The 15,343-nt window shown below is 43.1% G+C and overlaps 1 protein-coding gene and 1 non-coding gene across 2 annotated transcripts; both read left to right on the top strand.

Moving 5' to 3' along the window:
• The first annotated feature begins 8,215 nt into the window (after positions 1-8,215).
• On the top strand, positions 8,216-14,814 carry LOC118784037 (polyadenylate-binding protein 1A). Its single transcript, XM_036538006.1, has 15 exons — positions 8,216-9,098; positions 9,999-10,192; positions 10,349-10,464; positions 11,137-11,276; positions 11,389-11,483; positions 11,585-11,722; positions 12,145-12,240; positions 12,427-12,699; positions 12,817-12,907; positions 13,191-13,304; positions 13,417-13,559; positions 13,703-13,787; positions 13,892-14,022; positions 14,338-14,436; positions 14,750-14,814. The coding sequence occupies exons 1-14, from the start codon at positions 8,906-8,908 to the stop codon at positions 14,428-14,430; spliced, it is 1,902 nt and encodes a 633-aa protein (XP_036393899.1). The 5' UTR covers positions 8,216-8,905; the 3' UTR covers positions 14,431-14,436; positions 14,750-14,814.
• LOC118785293 lies at positions 10,672-10,805 on the top strand. Its single transcript, XR_005005272.1, has one exon. It is a non-coding gene; the product is annotated as a small nucleolar RNA SNORA5 (small nucleolar RNA).
• Positions 14,815-15,343: the final 529 nt, after the last annotated feature.

Raw genomic sequence — 15,343 nt, 5'->3', positions numbered from 1 at the left:
AACCTGTTGGCTGTTTTTGATCATGAATTAGCTGACAGCGGAGGAGGATGTTTTCGTTACAGCGTTCTCGGCGCTGGAGGATTCAGTGTGTGTTTTCGTTTTGTTAAACTGTTTATACATTAGAAAGTCTGGCTACTATGTGCTATTTATTTTAAGTTTTAAATATTTTCCTACACAGGAGATCTAGGCTATTATGCCGGTTAAGCACGTCTAAAGATAAACTCCCTCTTATGAAAAAAAAGAAAAAAAAAAACATTTTTTGTATTGGTATTTTTTTAATGGGTCACAGACACTTGTCCATTCTAAATAGTACATTGTAACCTTGTCAATTAACGGTTAATGGTCGGTTAATGAGCGTCGGCTATCAATCAGAAAAAAAATTCAAAATGAGCATCCCTAATCTACCATCTAGATCAATCATAAATTTTGAACGGTGTTCAACTTGCATAAGTCTGTACATGATCCCCTTCATAACATTGAGCTTCATTTGCTGGGGGTAGAGTTGTCGAAGGAGGAGCTAACAGGGGTTTTGTGTGCAGTATAGCAGCATTGCACATAGTGATCATGAAAGGTCTAACAGGGAAGTGTTCCTTGTTTTCACCAGGGTGTCAACCTGAACCTGGATGACGGGCTGGATGATGAGCGTCTGCGAAAGGAGTTCTCTCCTTTTGGAACAATAACCAGCGCCAAGGTATGGGCCCCAGCAACACACCACATGACCAAAAATAAAATGATGTGCATATTAACCATAAGATTTGCATCACTATCTGGGGTATTTGTTCAGTATATGATTACATTGCTGGTGTAATGAGGTCTGCCTTCAAGGCATGAAGTGTCCACATTTAGGCAATAGAGACTCAGGGGCCTCTCTTCTCCAAGGTCATGATGGAGGGAGGCCGCAGCAAGGGCTTCAGTTTTGTCTGCTTCTGGTCCCTGGAGGAGGCCACCAAGGCAGTGACAGAAATGAACGGCTGTATCTTGGCCACCAAGCCCCTGTATTTGGCCCTGGTTCAGCATGTGGAGGAGCAGCAGGTCACCCAGGGTGTGAGGCCCCAGCGTAAGTGTCCATCTAACAGTGGCATTCACTGGTGTATGGGTGGTCATATATGTCACTGCAGCCAGGGAGGGCCTGTTGTGCACCTTCACCTGGATTTGTGAGGTTTTTACAATTCACATTTACTCTAATGTTTCTCCTGTGCTGGTCTGTCAGTGTAACAGACAGCACGATGTGTAGAGCCTACATTTTAAAGTTGACGCAGATTGTCCCTAACTGTATTCCCGTTCTTTATGTTGCAGATTTCCAGAACATGCCCAATGCCATGCGCCCCTCTGCCCCCCGAGCACAAACCTTCAGCACCATGAGGCCCACGTCCTCCCAGGTGCCTCACATGATGACCTCCCAGAGAGTCGGTAAGGGTCCACTGTACGCTGTTGGATTTGGTGAAAAGCCCCCCACACCCCACCCCTTCGTGTGTGGGTGTACATGTTGCATTACTGACGAGCATTCCTCTCCGCTCCCCAGCCACCCAGACGGTGGGGCCCCGGCCCTCCAATGCTGCCGCCCCCACAGCGACCCCCGTGCGCAGCATGCCCCAGTACAAGTACGCTGCCGGAGTGCGCAACCCTCAGCAGCACCTCAGCACACAGCCCCAGGTTGCTATGCAGCAGGTAAGTCCTCCATACACGTGTCACATGCCTTTAAATGTATTGCTGACAAATACAAGCAACGTGCAGCTCAACTTAAGTAAAGGTTATAAAGAAAGAAGCTGTCATGCACTCCCAGTTTACTAACCTCCTCTCTGTCTGCGCAGCCGGCTGTCCACGTGCAAGGCCAGGAACCCCTGACCGCTTCCATGCTGGCTGCCGCGCCCCCACAGGAGCAGAAGCAGATGCTGGGTGAGTTTGGGGACTTTGCTCTGTTATTTCTAGAAATTGCTCATCCCCTTGTTTTGTGAGAACCCATCATTCTGTGTAACCCATCATTTATTTTAACCCTCCAGGTGAACGCCTCTTCCTGCTCATCCAGAACATGCACCCCAGCTTGGCAGGAAAGATCACAGGCATGCTGCTGGAGATCGACAACTCAGAGCTTCTGCACATGCTGGAGTCCCCCGAGTCTCTGCGCTCCAAGGTCTGCACCCTCCTCAGCATCTTCCTGCTTTAGATTTGTGTTTGCCACACTTTTACAGAGGGAAGGATCCTAGTCCATTTTAAGAGTAATTTTAGGCTTTTCCGAATAAAGAGAATCCACATTGATAAGCAACCTGCAGGATTTACATTTTGTTTAGTGAGTGGTGTCGGTCTTCATAGTATGCTTGAATGAAATAAGAGCTTTCATTCAAGCAAAAAACTGTAACCAACACAGGTGGTGTGCCAAGCGTCTAGGCCAAGGTAGCTAGGCTTTTTTTTTGGATTACTTTTCAGTTCTATACACTTAACCCAGTTTTAAAAAGGGCTGTGGAATAAAATAAGTTCAGAATTATGAAATGCTTTACTTCACCAAAAGAAGACAGCCAGACATTTAATTTAAAATTTCATAAACTAATATCGTTTTTTATCTTCACAGGGTTCTCCCTACTAAAGCATTCATTTAGCTGCTAGATGCTCACAACAACAAAAAACCTACACTGAAGATTGAACTTTCCTGTTTCACGTTTACATTTAAAACAGAGGATATTACGCAATATCAATTCAATATCAACTCTACAAAATCACATGAATTAAAACAGAATGGGCAAAATAACTTCATTATTTACTTCAACAGAATGCACATCTCACTTAACATTATCTGTGCCAACACTTAGGTTAGTAGGTTTAGGTTTCTAATATGTGGGTGGAACCACATATTCACTACCAGGGGCTAAGCATGTCCTCAGGAGTCATTCCATAAATAAAGGAGGTAGTATGGCGGATATCTGACATGCTTGTTAACAAGTTTCAGACTCATGTTTCATGTAGCCTCTTAAAGCAATAAAATGACAAAATAAGAGTGTACATTGTCTGTCCCGTTGTGTTATCTACCCACAATATCCGGGATACGCTAATCTGCCTGTATGTGCTTGACATCATCTTTGAACATAAATAACTTCCTTGCTGTTCCCTCCCTGATGCTGCTGTAGCAATAGAAAATGAGTATAGCATACTAATTACACCGGCTTGTAAATGTATCAGCTCCTGTTAAACATAGCTTCAATGGCAAATTGACGGTTGTATAAAAAATACAATGCAAAAGTAAAATAAAAAAAATTGGACAGACTAACTATTAACTATTTCATTAATCATCATCAAAGATTAACTATTTCATTAATCATCAGATCAATGTATGTTCCCTTTGTGAAAAGAAACTGCCTTTGAAACGTAATTTTATTAACTAAAGTTTCAAAATACTTCGCTAATAGTAGCTAGTAAGTTCGCTTGCTTCCAGGCTAACCAACTAGGTAACGTTATTACACTTTCACTTCTGCACAGCTGAAAGAAGCAGTTATCTATTGCTGCTTAGGTGACTGTTGAACATGTTTTGGATGCTGCAAGAACACAACATAAGTTATGTAAAAAGGACAATGACACAAGAAAACACATAGCAAATTCAGTTAAGTAACCTGTCTAACTACCCAAAATTAACATTGTCTCATTGTAGCCAAAGGGTAAAAAGCCTTTTAACTAGCTTTGTAACTTATTTGTAAGTGAGAGATCAGCAAACTAGCTATGTTCTCAAACTAATCCAAAATTACTGATGTTAGCTATCACATAGGAAAAAAACTTATCAGTACCTTGTTTTAATCAACCAAAACGTGCAACTGATTTATCTATATATACAGTAGCTGGCTAGCTTCAGTTTGCTGGCATGGTAGTGAAAAGAATTTTGTCCATGTACATAAATGCATATCTGCTGTTCTGGGTTCTTTGTCGTGGGTGTATCAACTAGTTTAGACAGATTTTACAGGTATACTTCCTGGGATTGAGTGTGGATTGCAGCATACTGCGTCCTAAATTGCATCTTAGTCATACAACAATGGTAACTTGATCATAAAACGATGGTAACTTTGGGGAAAAAAAAGTTTGTGTTTGTTGCACCCATGTAGCCCAGGCCCCTCAGAAGGCTTGCTTGACTGCAGCATTTTGTTTCTCCAGGTGGATGAAGCTGTTGCTGTGCTGAAGGCCCACCAGGCCAAAAAAACCATGACCAATGCAACAAGCATCTAGGTTGAGGCAGCTGGCCTGCATCACTGCTGCCTTGATGGGCAATCTGACTTATATGATTATCTGTTCTGCTTCACCTAAACAAGACCACTAGACAATCAATAACCCTCACAAACTGTTTAGATCCATTGAAATGCTATACAGACTACCCACTCACTACTCCAATAAAGTTTGTTGTTTGCATTGATTTTCATTATAGGACTTTGAGTGCCTTGTAGAGTGATTGGTGCATTTGTTAGGTGTGGCTGATCTTAGTGATTGCTCAACACACGTTTGGGGAAAAGTGGTCAGCATAGGCAAATCCAAATAGTCAACCCAAGCACCATGTGCTGTTACCTTCCTTCAACTTGACCAGACAGCACCTGAGTTAAGCATGCATATAATGTTTCAAGAAAATCCAGAGAGGGCATTCTGAGAGACAGTTATTTTTGTATCCACAACATACTACAGGGGGGTGAATAAACGTGACCCTTGTGTTTTCTGGAATAAAAAAAAATACATATTTTTAAACAATATGACTTTGCTCAGTACAATGAGATAAAGATTACTATATATATATTTTTTTTTACTTTTAACCAGAAAAAAATCCAATATATAAATTTTATTCTGTTGTATTATGTTTTTCTCCTATATAATTAGGGATATGTATAAAAATAGAGAGTACTGTATTTCCATAGTAAATGTATACATTATCTAAATAATGATATACAGAAATCCTAAACAGCATGGTGAGAAAACATTGTCCATATGCACATATTATTATTTTACCTTTGTAGAGTCCAAGGAGCCAGGCCACCGATTTCAGTTTTATTATAAACCCTCACTCTTAAAAGGCAACTGTAGAGACATCCCCATATGAAGAAGGAAAAGGCAGTTAAATCTTGTGATCTTCTGTCTGTCTTATGTGCAGTTGTATGTATGGAAATGATTTCAGAGTTTTATGTAATCAGGCATGTGGAGATGTACTTGTATGTGTGTAGTGTTAGCATTATATCTCAGCGCTATGTTTAGCACTGACACATGTTCATGTGTTGTTAGTGGTGTCCTCTTTGTGCAGCTTTTCATACCACTTTATTAGATGCGCTGTGTATGTCATTATGGATAAGAACATCTGCCATATTACAAAAATGTAAAGTAATAAAAAATTATTGTCCTTTATGGCAATCTCATTTGACAAGTAACATTATGTTAGCATTTCTAGCATTACTGCCACATAGCATTCTACTCCAACTGGAAACTGTGAGGGACAACTAATTACGGATTCCAGGAAGCTGTGTGTGGTGTCTCTTGAAGAAGGATACTGTGTTCTCTCCTACCAGCAGGGGGTAATGTAAGCCATGTTTTTTTTTTTTTTTTTGGCTGGAGCACATCTCAACCCCAGCAACATATCAATACTCTTTGAGTGACAAATTGTCTAAGAAGTCAACTTAACGTAACTTATCACATACTGCATATGCATTTAAATATCTCGACCATCTGATACAAATTAATGAAAGAGCAAAGGAAAGTTTTGAAAGACTGAAAATAAATCCACTGTATGGATGTCGCTGTGGTCGAAAATCCGAGAAACATCCCTGCATACATGCTTCAAATTCCTCTCAGAACTGGAGTGCCTGAACATCCAGTTCAGCCATGTGTTACATACTTCCTTGTACCTGAGGACTGTTTGCCGTAGTGCAGTGTTTCTCAACCCTATCCTGGAGTACCCCCTGCCCTGCATGTTTTAGATCTCTCCCTGCTCCAACACAGCTGCTTCAAATGATCAGTTTGTTATTAAGCAGCTTCAGGAGTTCATAACGAGTTGATCATTTGAATCAGCTGTGTTGGAGCAGGGAGAGATCTAAAACATGCAAGGCAGGGGGCCCTCCAGGAGAGGGTTGAGAAACACTGCCGTAGTGTGATGTATTTGCACTTCTCAGCAGAAGGACACTGAGTCAGCAACCACACCTTTATAGATGTATTATATTTTCAATGGTGTCCCGAATACATACAAAATGAAGAAACTATTAATTAATTACAAATAAGCACATTTGAATCCAATTTTAATAAGACACACTTTACATTTGTTATAAATGAACTTATTTACTGATCTTCTTTTCTTTTGAAAGTCATTAAGAGCCTCTTCCTAGAGCTCATGGTAAATTGCTTAAAATACTGAATTACCAAAAAAGTTCTAATTTATTGATTTGGAACTGACCACTCTATAGAGTCAGGTGGCTAGTTCAGATGTGGGAGCCCAACAAATTAACACACTTTGACTGTATTTCTGCCTACAGTTTTTCTGCTGTGTTCTTTGGGCACTGTGGACCCCTGGCCACTTTCCCTACTGTGGCTGGTTTTATGCAGCTGCTCCAATGACACTAATCTAAGTTCTAATTTGCTGACTTTGGAGATCCCATGGAACCGTTGAGCTTTTGGTTCAGCGGTTAGTATTCAGTCACCTGGACTAACCAGTGTGCTGCATTTCATCCATTGGTGGTCTACTGTCACACACTGCTGCTATTCCAGCCATTTCTGTAACCAGACCTCTAATCTTGTCCAAGAGTGGTCCCTCCAAATAAGAGGTACCAAGGGCTGTGTGGCCTCATCACTGTGTGGCATTCTCTGTTCTGATGCACTTGTCCATTTATACTTAATCTCTTAGAAGGGGTTGGCTTTGACCCCTAATTATGACCTGGAAAAACTGTGCTCTTTAACCTAGCTACAGTTGTTTCACCATCATATAGTTTTCTGTGAGACATCAAACACAAAATCACCAGTCATGATGACTGTGTGACCCACTTATAATATTTGCCTTCTTTCAGCTTGACAAAGTCTCAGCTATAGAGCAATAATTACTCCATCAGTGTTCACAAAATCGTTTAGCTGCTTTTTCATCTCTGGACCACTACAGGTTTGAATAAACATAGGCCTCTCAAGCTTTCCAGCCAGGTATAATACTTCCACATAGGGCAAATCCTATAATCTGATTTAAAATTTGGTAAATATGCTGAATTTGACTACAGTTTTGTATCTAAACCAGGCTATCATGATTTTAGATTCTAAATGTATGCAGTTTTGTGGGGTGTAGCAATTGTTATGACAAGTATGGTTATGATTCAGGCAGCATATGGACTATTAAACTGCAGTGGTACTGAATAGTAATGAAGAGTAATAAATTAATGGTTGTCTTCCATTATTGTTGCTGCTTGCCAACATAACATAGGGACAATCCCAGTTCTTGGTACAAAATACATGTTGGAACCAACCTTTGTTTTGGAATATTTCCAGTGCTGGACATAAGTGTGGCAAAAACTATAATCTGTAAAAGTGTAGGCAAAATCCAACTGATGGGCATGAAAATTTGAAAAATGTATATTCTTGCATTAACTTCTTGGAATATGTAGATCACTTGTTTTATAAGCAAAAACAGCACTTGGGAATTTGAGGTCTGTAGTGTGCCCTATAGCCATGTCCAACTGTTTCCAACCCTCCTGCCGTACCAACTATCCATCCTCTGTGCCCATGTCAAGTTTATAGCCTCAATATTATTTGAATCTGTGCTTTCCACTCTTAGAATTTAATGTTGTGTCATTGCCCATGAGCACCCCATAAAACAATATTGATTGTAAGTGGTGCTGGAGAACAAGTGACTGACAAATAGCAATCTACCTGGTGATACGCCTACATGACAAAGGTATTTCAACAGCAGCAGATGCCTCTGTGTTGAAGACCTTTTGCTCAGTACACAACATCTTGCCACTTAATTTTTAATGCCACTCAACTTTTAATCTCCTTTTTCCACTTCATTTATCTTTCATTTAAGGCTCCCTTAGAAAACAGCCTTCTTCCTGGTACCGTAATGTACATATTTGTGTATCATATTCCATTTGTAAAAATCAACATGAGCATACACATATGCGATCATGTTGATTTTTTGTAACCAACTGCACAGGAATGGTTCGTCCTGCTGACGCAACCGAGCGAGGGTATATAGTGTGGTGTCCTACGACTGTCCCGCCCCTAAACCCCGGCTGTTCGTGGCGTGTGTGAGCGTGTGTGCTCCTGAGCTTGCCTCGGCACACATCTTATTATAAAAAATCTAAAAAAAACAAAAAAAATTATAAAAAAAACCTATAAAAACAAGAAAAAATTTCTTTTTGTAACAAAAATCGGTGAAGCAAGAAAACGTGGACAGAACGGTAAAACCTGGGAACACAACTAAGGAATCAATCGACCTGGCTAGCACACTAGCTAACTAATTACCAAGGGGAAGGCCTGCCTGAATTTTAGCATTGAGCTCGGGTTTTTAACCAGCTAGACAGCATTCTTGCTCCGTGTTAGCCAGACCGCGCCTAGGTCTTTAGCTAGCTACATTTTAATAACTGTGACTCTGGTTGGCGTTTGCTGTTTGTCACAGTTAACTACCGATACCAAACCTCCAAAAGCCAGCTATTTAACGTTAGTTGGTTTTGAAAAAATATTTGACCTGGGAAGGCTAACTGGCTAAGCTATCTAGCCTAGCAGCGCATTGTAATAGCTTTACCGAGTTAGCTAGCTGGTCATCAACCAAGCTAAGGGGAGCAGTTTGAACCTTACAAAGCGAGTTTCGCTTGTCGGCGTATTCTTTTAACTAACGTAACTCCACGACGAAGTATCTGCCTTTTATTTTTTTTAAATAGTATTAGTTTTCGCTCTTGATTTTAAACGAAACACGCACACGAAGATGAATCCCAGCGCTCCTAGTTACCCGATGGCCTCGCTGTACGTCGGCGATCTCCACCAAGATGTGACAGAAGCCATGCTGTACGAGAAATTTAGCCCTGCTGGCCCCATCCTGTCTATTCGGGTGTGCAGAGATATGATCACTCGGCGGTCACTTGGATATGCCTACGTCAACTTTCAGCAACCAGCCGATGGTAAGTTTGTGTAAGGTTTTCTTTGGTTACAGCGGTGTTCTAGAGGTGACTGTCTAGCTGGCTCGTCATGGCGCAGACATGTGTTGGACTCACGTGGTTTTGAACTGTTAAAGGCCTAGCTATCACAGCAGAGCGGTGCAATCTACATTTTTGGGGGGCATTTAATCATCCGTTTGTAGTATAACAAGTTAGACGGATATTTGGGAATAGGATGCTTCAGTTTAAACAAAACGTAGCAAACGCGACATTTGCTCATGTGGTTTTAAAGAAATGCAGGGGAGCTGGTTAGTGTATGCGTTATGTGTTTGTGTTTTGCTTCATACCGATTTAAATCGACAAATTAGTAAACGTTACATTCATGGTCGCTAAAATTATGTTCGAAAGACACAAGATTTCCTTTTGACGAGGTTAGATTGCCATTCGCTTATTTTGCTTACGATAACTATCCGTTTATGAAACAAAATATGAACCGATCGGAATAGACCGCTTCCTTTATGTACCGTTCGCAGTGTGTTGAAACATAAGGTAATGAAAGTCGGTGGGTTTTATGGTTGAATATACGCACACATTCGGCCGATTCATGATTTGTCTTGTATTCAGCAGTTATAAATGGGGGAGATTTTACCGGTACAGAGAAGTAAAATTGTCCTTGAGCACATTTGCTAACAGCGTGTAGTGGGTGGAGCTTTGTGTGGAAGCTTTCAGATGACGTATTTATGGAAAGGGGGGGCAAATTATCCCGTGACCGAATGTTCCAGCGCAGTACGTAACCGATTAGCTCATGATCGTCAGCAGGTTCTCATTTCAAACGTTTCAAATAAGCATGTCATGACTGACCCCGTGGTCCGCAACATGGAGGTATCTATAACTGAAGGATTTTATGTCTCCCCTCAAATTCAGCTGAGCGTGCTCTGGACACCATGAACTTTGACGTAATCAAGGGCAGGCCAGTTCGCATCATGTGGTCTCAGCGGGACCCTTCCCTGAGGAAGAGTGGAGTGGGAAACATTTTCATCAAGAACCTGGACAAGTCCATTGACAACAAGGCTCTCTATGACACCTTCTCAGCCTTCGGCAACATCCTGTCCTGTAAGGTAAGATGCCAGATCAGCAGAGGCCAGTGAGTTTGGTGCTTTGAATGTTTTTGCATGTGACGTGGGACTGATGCCCGACGTGGTGTGAGAAATGAGCTTGACCGTTTGAAGCGCATGATGTAGAATAGCTTATGCCACACATGTCCTCTCTCCAAGGTGGTGTGTGATGAGAATGGCTCAAAGGGCTACGGCTTTGTGCACTTTGAGACCCAGGAAGCTGCCGAAAGGGCCATTGAGAAAATGAACGGCATGTTGCTCAATGACAGAAAAGTGTAAGTGTGTCCTGTCTACCTCCTGTACTCACAAAAGCTGCATATATGTATAGTTCACTTCATTCATCTGAGTGTTGTAGACTTCTGAACAAGAACGTAGCAGTTCTTCTGGCATGTGTCTGCTTTAAGTGCATTAAATCTTACTAATTCAGTCCTCCATTTGGTCCAAACTAACAATTACTGCTCTCAGAATTTTTTTGTTTGTGTTGCAGTCTTGTCAAATTCAGTGCATCCTCCACAGTGGACTGCACTGGCCAAAATGGCTGCTACAGTGACATAGTAGTTCATGGGCCCCACATTGTCACATGGATGCTGGGGATAAATTTGTGCTACAAACATTTCCAGTGCATGTCAGCATGCATTTCCACTTTATAGGCACTTGAGAATTGCTCTGAGGGAAAAAAATCAGGGAGTTAGTTTTGTGTACCCATTGTCAACTCAGAGGGTTTCCCTGTGGGTTATTGTGGAATGATAAATGGCTTGTTTATACTCGATTCAGATTATATATCACCGATGTAACATGTCAGTTTCCTTCAGTACAGCTCCAGGTTTACATCAGCCTTAAATTTTTAGATAGTAATTAACACTATTTTCTCCTAGCATGCCATTGAAATTATGAGCAGTGGTCCTGACTCACCTGTTGTAATACACCTGTTGTCTGTTGTAATACAGATTTGTGGGGCGCTTCAAATCTCGCAAAGAGCGCGAGGCTGAGCTTGGAGCCAGGGCCAAGGAGTTCACCAACGTGTACATCAAAAACTTCGGAGAGGACATGGATGATGAAAAGCTGAAGGAGGTGTTTGGCAAATATGGTGTGTGTGATTGGCAGGACTTTTTTCCTAAGCCCCTAAGTCATGGGCATCTGTACTGATCTGAATTCCAACCTTATTGCCACATTAACGAGCTGTATCATCCTATTTGCAGGGCCGGCTCTGAGTATCCGAGTCATGACTGATGACAGCGGAAAATCCAAGGGCTTTGGGTTCGTCAGCTTTGAGAGGCACGAGGACGCGCAGAAGGTAAGCAGGCTCACACTCCATGTCCCTGTGAAGGGCCGAGCGTGGGGGGCTATGGTTGTGGGGCGCGTCCTCATGGCAGCGTGTTCTGTGGTGGTTTTCAGGCCGTGGACGAAATGAATGGGAAGGAGCTCAATGGGAAGCAGGTGTACGTGGGCCGTGCCCAGAAGAAGGTGGAGCGCCAGACAGAGCTGAAGCGCAAGTTTGAGCAGATGAAACAGGACAGGATGACCCGCTACCAGGTCTGACACGAAACACCTTCAAGTCTGGATCAGTCATTGACTAGTTATGTTTACATGTATAAAGATGCTCAAATTGCACTAATATTCAAGAAATGAATCTTTAGTTTATTGTAGGCACTGTCCTCACAGCAGAAGTTGGCGCAGACTTTTGCGTGTAGCACAGCAGTATAGCTTGACTGTGAAACGTCTCTTTGTTCGTCTGCTCTGTAGTTTAAGTTTAAGAAGTTGTGGGTATCATTTTGAATGGTCATCAGTTCACTTGCGGCAGTCTTTGAGTGACCCCCTCCAAAGCCTCAGGCCTAATGAGCTGTGGGAACAGTTGTCATAGGAGGAGATGATGGGGTGTTTTGAGTCTCTTATAACAGTGCTGTGTTTGGTGATCACAAAACGTCCAACAGGGGAATGTTCCTTGTTTTTGCCAGGGTGTCAACCTGTATGTGAAGAACCTGGATGACGGGCTGGATGATGAGCGTCTGCGAAAGGAGTTCTCTCCTTTTGGAACAATAACCAGCGCCAAGGTATGGGCCCCAGCAGCACACCACCTGACCAAAAATAAAATGATGTGCATGTTAACTGTAGAATTTGCATAACTATTTGGGGTTATTGTTCTGTATGTGATTATATCACTGGCTTTGAGGTCTGCCTTCAAGGCACAAGGTGTCCACATTTAGGCAGTCAAGACTCAGAGACCTCTCTTTTCCAAGGTCATGATGGAGGGAGGCCGTAGCAAGGGCTTCGGTTTTGTCTGCTTCTCGTCCCCGGAGGAGGCCACCAAGGCGGTGACAGAAATGAACGGCCGCATCGTGGCCACCAAGCCCCTGTACGTGGCCCTGGCCCAGCGCAAGGAGGAGCGGCAGGCCCATCTCACCAACCAGTACATGCAGAGGATGGCCAGTGTCCGCGCCGTGCCAAACCCGGTCATCAACCCCTACCAGCCAGCACCTCCCTCTGGGTACTTCATGGCTGCCATTCCACAGGTCTGACTTTCCATACCCACAGCTGCACGTCATTGTCTAGGATGGAAGCTGTTGATCACTAATGGTCAGTGGTAAGCACACAGCGTATGAACCAGCTTCTCTTGTGCTCTTCCCCAGGCCCAGAACCGAGCCGCGTACTACCCAACCAGCCAGCTGGCCCAGCTGAGGCCCAGCCCACGCTGGGCCACCCAGGGTGTGAGGCCCCAGCGTAAGTGTCATCTAACAGTGCCATTCACTGGTGTATGGGTGGTCATATATGTCACTGCACCCTCACCTGGGTTTGTGAGGTTTTTACAATTCACATTTACTTTAATTTTTTCCCCCTGTGCTGGTCTGTGAGTGCAACAGATGTTTTAAACCAAGCTAGTTTGGTGTGTTTTGGTTGACAACACGATGTGTGGAGCTTTCATTTCTGTTGGGAGTAAGATTCTTTTTTGTCTGTGGTGTGTCGCAGATTGTCCCTAACTGTATTCCCGTTCTTTATGCTTCAGATTTCCAGAACATGCCCAATGCCATGCGCCCCTCTGCCCCCCGAGCACAAACCTTCAGTACCATGAGGCCCACGTCCTCCCAGGTGCCTCGCATGATGACCTCCCAGAGAGTCGGTAAGGGTCCACTGTACGCTGTTTGATTTGGTGAAAAGCCCCCCACACCCCACCCCTTTGTGTGTGGGTGTACATGTTGCATTACTGACGAGCATTTCTCTCCGCTCCCCAGCCACCCAGACGGTGGGGCCCCGGCCCTCCAATGCTGCTGCCGCGGCGACCCCCGTGCGCAGCATGCCCCAGTACAAGTACGCTGCCGGAGTGCGCAACCCCCAGCAGCACCTCAGCACACAGCCCCAGGTTGCTATGCAGCAGGTAAGTCCTCCATACACGTGTCACATGCCTTTAAATGTATTGCTGACAAATACAAGCAACGTGCAGCTCAACTTAAGTAAAGGTTATAAAGAAAGAAGCTGTCATGCACTCCCAGTTTACTAACCTCCTCTCTGTCTGCGCAGCCGGCTGTCCACGTGCAAGGCCAGGAACCCCTGACCGCTTCCATGCTGGCTGCCGCGCCCCCACAGGAGCAGAAGCAGATGCTGGGTGAGTTTGGGGGCTTTGCTCTCTTATTTCTAGAAATTGCTCATCCCCTTGTTTTGTGAGAACCCATCATTCTGTGTAACCCATCATTTATTTTAACCCTCCAGGTGAACGCCTCTTCCCGCTCATCCAGAACATGCACCCCAGCTTGGCAGGAAAGATCACAGGCATGCTGCTGGAGATCGACAACTCAGAGCTTCTGCACATGCTGGAGTCCCCCGAGTCTCTGCGCTCCAAGGTCTGCACCCTCCTCAGCATCTTCCTGCTTTAGATTTGTGTTTGCCACACTTTTACAGAGGGAAGAATCCTAGTCCATTTTAAGAGTAATTTTAGGCTCTTCCGAATAAAGAGAATCCACATTGATAAGCAGCCTGCAGGATTAATATTTTGTTTAGTGAGTGGTGTCGGTCTTCATAATATGCTTGAATGAAATAAGAGCTTTGGTGTTCTTCTATAAGCCAAGCCCCTCAAGCCTTTTGGGATACCTGAGTAGGCCAAGCCCCCTGGGGAAGCTTTTGGGATACTTATGCTTGACTGCTTCTTGTTTCTACAGGTGGATGAAGCTGTTGCTGTACTCCAGGCCCACCAGGCCAAAGAGGCTGCGCAGAAAAATGTGACCAACACAGCTGGTGTGCCAAGCGTCTAGGCCAAGGTAGCTGGTGTTTTTTTCGATTACTTTTCAGTTCTATAAACTTAACCCAGTTTTAACAAGGGCTGTGGAACAAAATGAGTTCAGAATTATGAAATGCTTTACTTCACCAAAAGAAGACAGTGAGACATTTAATTTAAAATTTCATTTATCACTGAGATCCATAAGAATTCCATACAGACCTCCCACTCACTACACACGTAGGTCTTTCAAAAACCATCACATGTCTTTGAATGTGTTGTGGAATGATTGGTAGATTTTTTGTGTGCAAATTGAATGGTCAACTGTAGGTCAATTTTTTTTTGTTTTTTTGCAGGAATGGGGAACCCATAACTTGCTTCACCGAGCGAAAAAAAAAAAAAATTAAACATCGAAAAAAATGAAAACACACAAAACATTGTAAAAGAAAAAGAAAACAAAATCTCTTTAAAAAAGGAAAAACATGATTGACTACGCCAGGCCCAGTGAAGCAAAACCGAGGCCTAGTTAATAAAAATGATAAAAATGGAAAAAAATGAAAATAATAAAAAATTTAGGCGGGGTTTGAGAAATGATTCCACTCAAGAAAATGAAAGCATTCCTTTTTATTCATTTTACTGTGTGAATGCTTGGAATATCAGGTGACCTGGTGAGAATTGATAGCTGAGCATTGAAAAGTAATGTGGGTTGAAAACTGCTTGCTTTAATAAAACTGTTAAAACATAGTAGTGGCTGGCTTTCTGATTGGTATGGCTGATCTTGACTGGTTAACACACACACAGTTCACACTTGTTCCCTTTCTACCCAAGAACCAAGTGCACTAACCTTATATAAACTTTAGCCCAGATGCCACCCAAGTTAAGCATGTATGTGATGTTGCTGTTTGCTCTCATAAAAAGAGGGGGTACATGGTGAGATAGTGAATCATTGT

The sequence above is a fragment of the Megalops cyprinoides genome, chromosome 10 (assembly GCF_013368585.1).
Source record: "Megalops cyprinoides isolate fMegCyp1 chromosome 10, fMegCyp1.pri, whole genome shotgun sequence".
Classification (NCBI taxonomy): domain Eukaryota; kingdom Metazoa; phylum Chordata; class Actinopteri; order Elopiformes; family Megalopidae; genus Megalops; species Megalops cyprinoides.
This window is presented reverse-complemented; position numbering and strand designations above follow the sequence as displayed.

Excerpts from the sequence above, each read along its gene's own strand:
- LOC118784037 (XM_036538006.1), top strand. The coding sequence starts at position 8,906 with ATGAATCCCAGCGCTCCTAGTTACCCGATGGCCTCGCTGTACGTCGGC. Across the intron at positions 11,277-11,388 it reads GGAGGTGTTTGGCAAATATG|GGCCGGCTCTGAGTATCCGA; the intron begins GTGTGTGTGATT and ends TCCTATTTGCAG. Across the intron at positions 14,023-14,337 it reads CCGAGTCTCTGCGCTCCAAG|GTGGATGAAGCTGTTGCTGT; the intron begins GTCTGCACCCTC and ends TTGTTTCTACAG.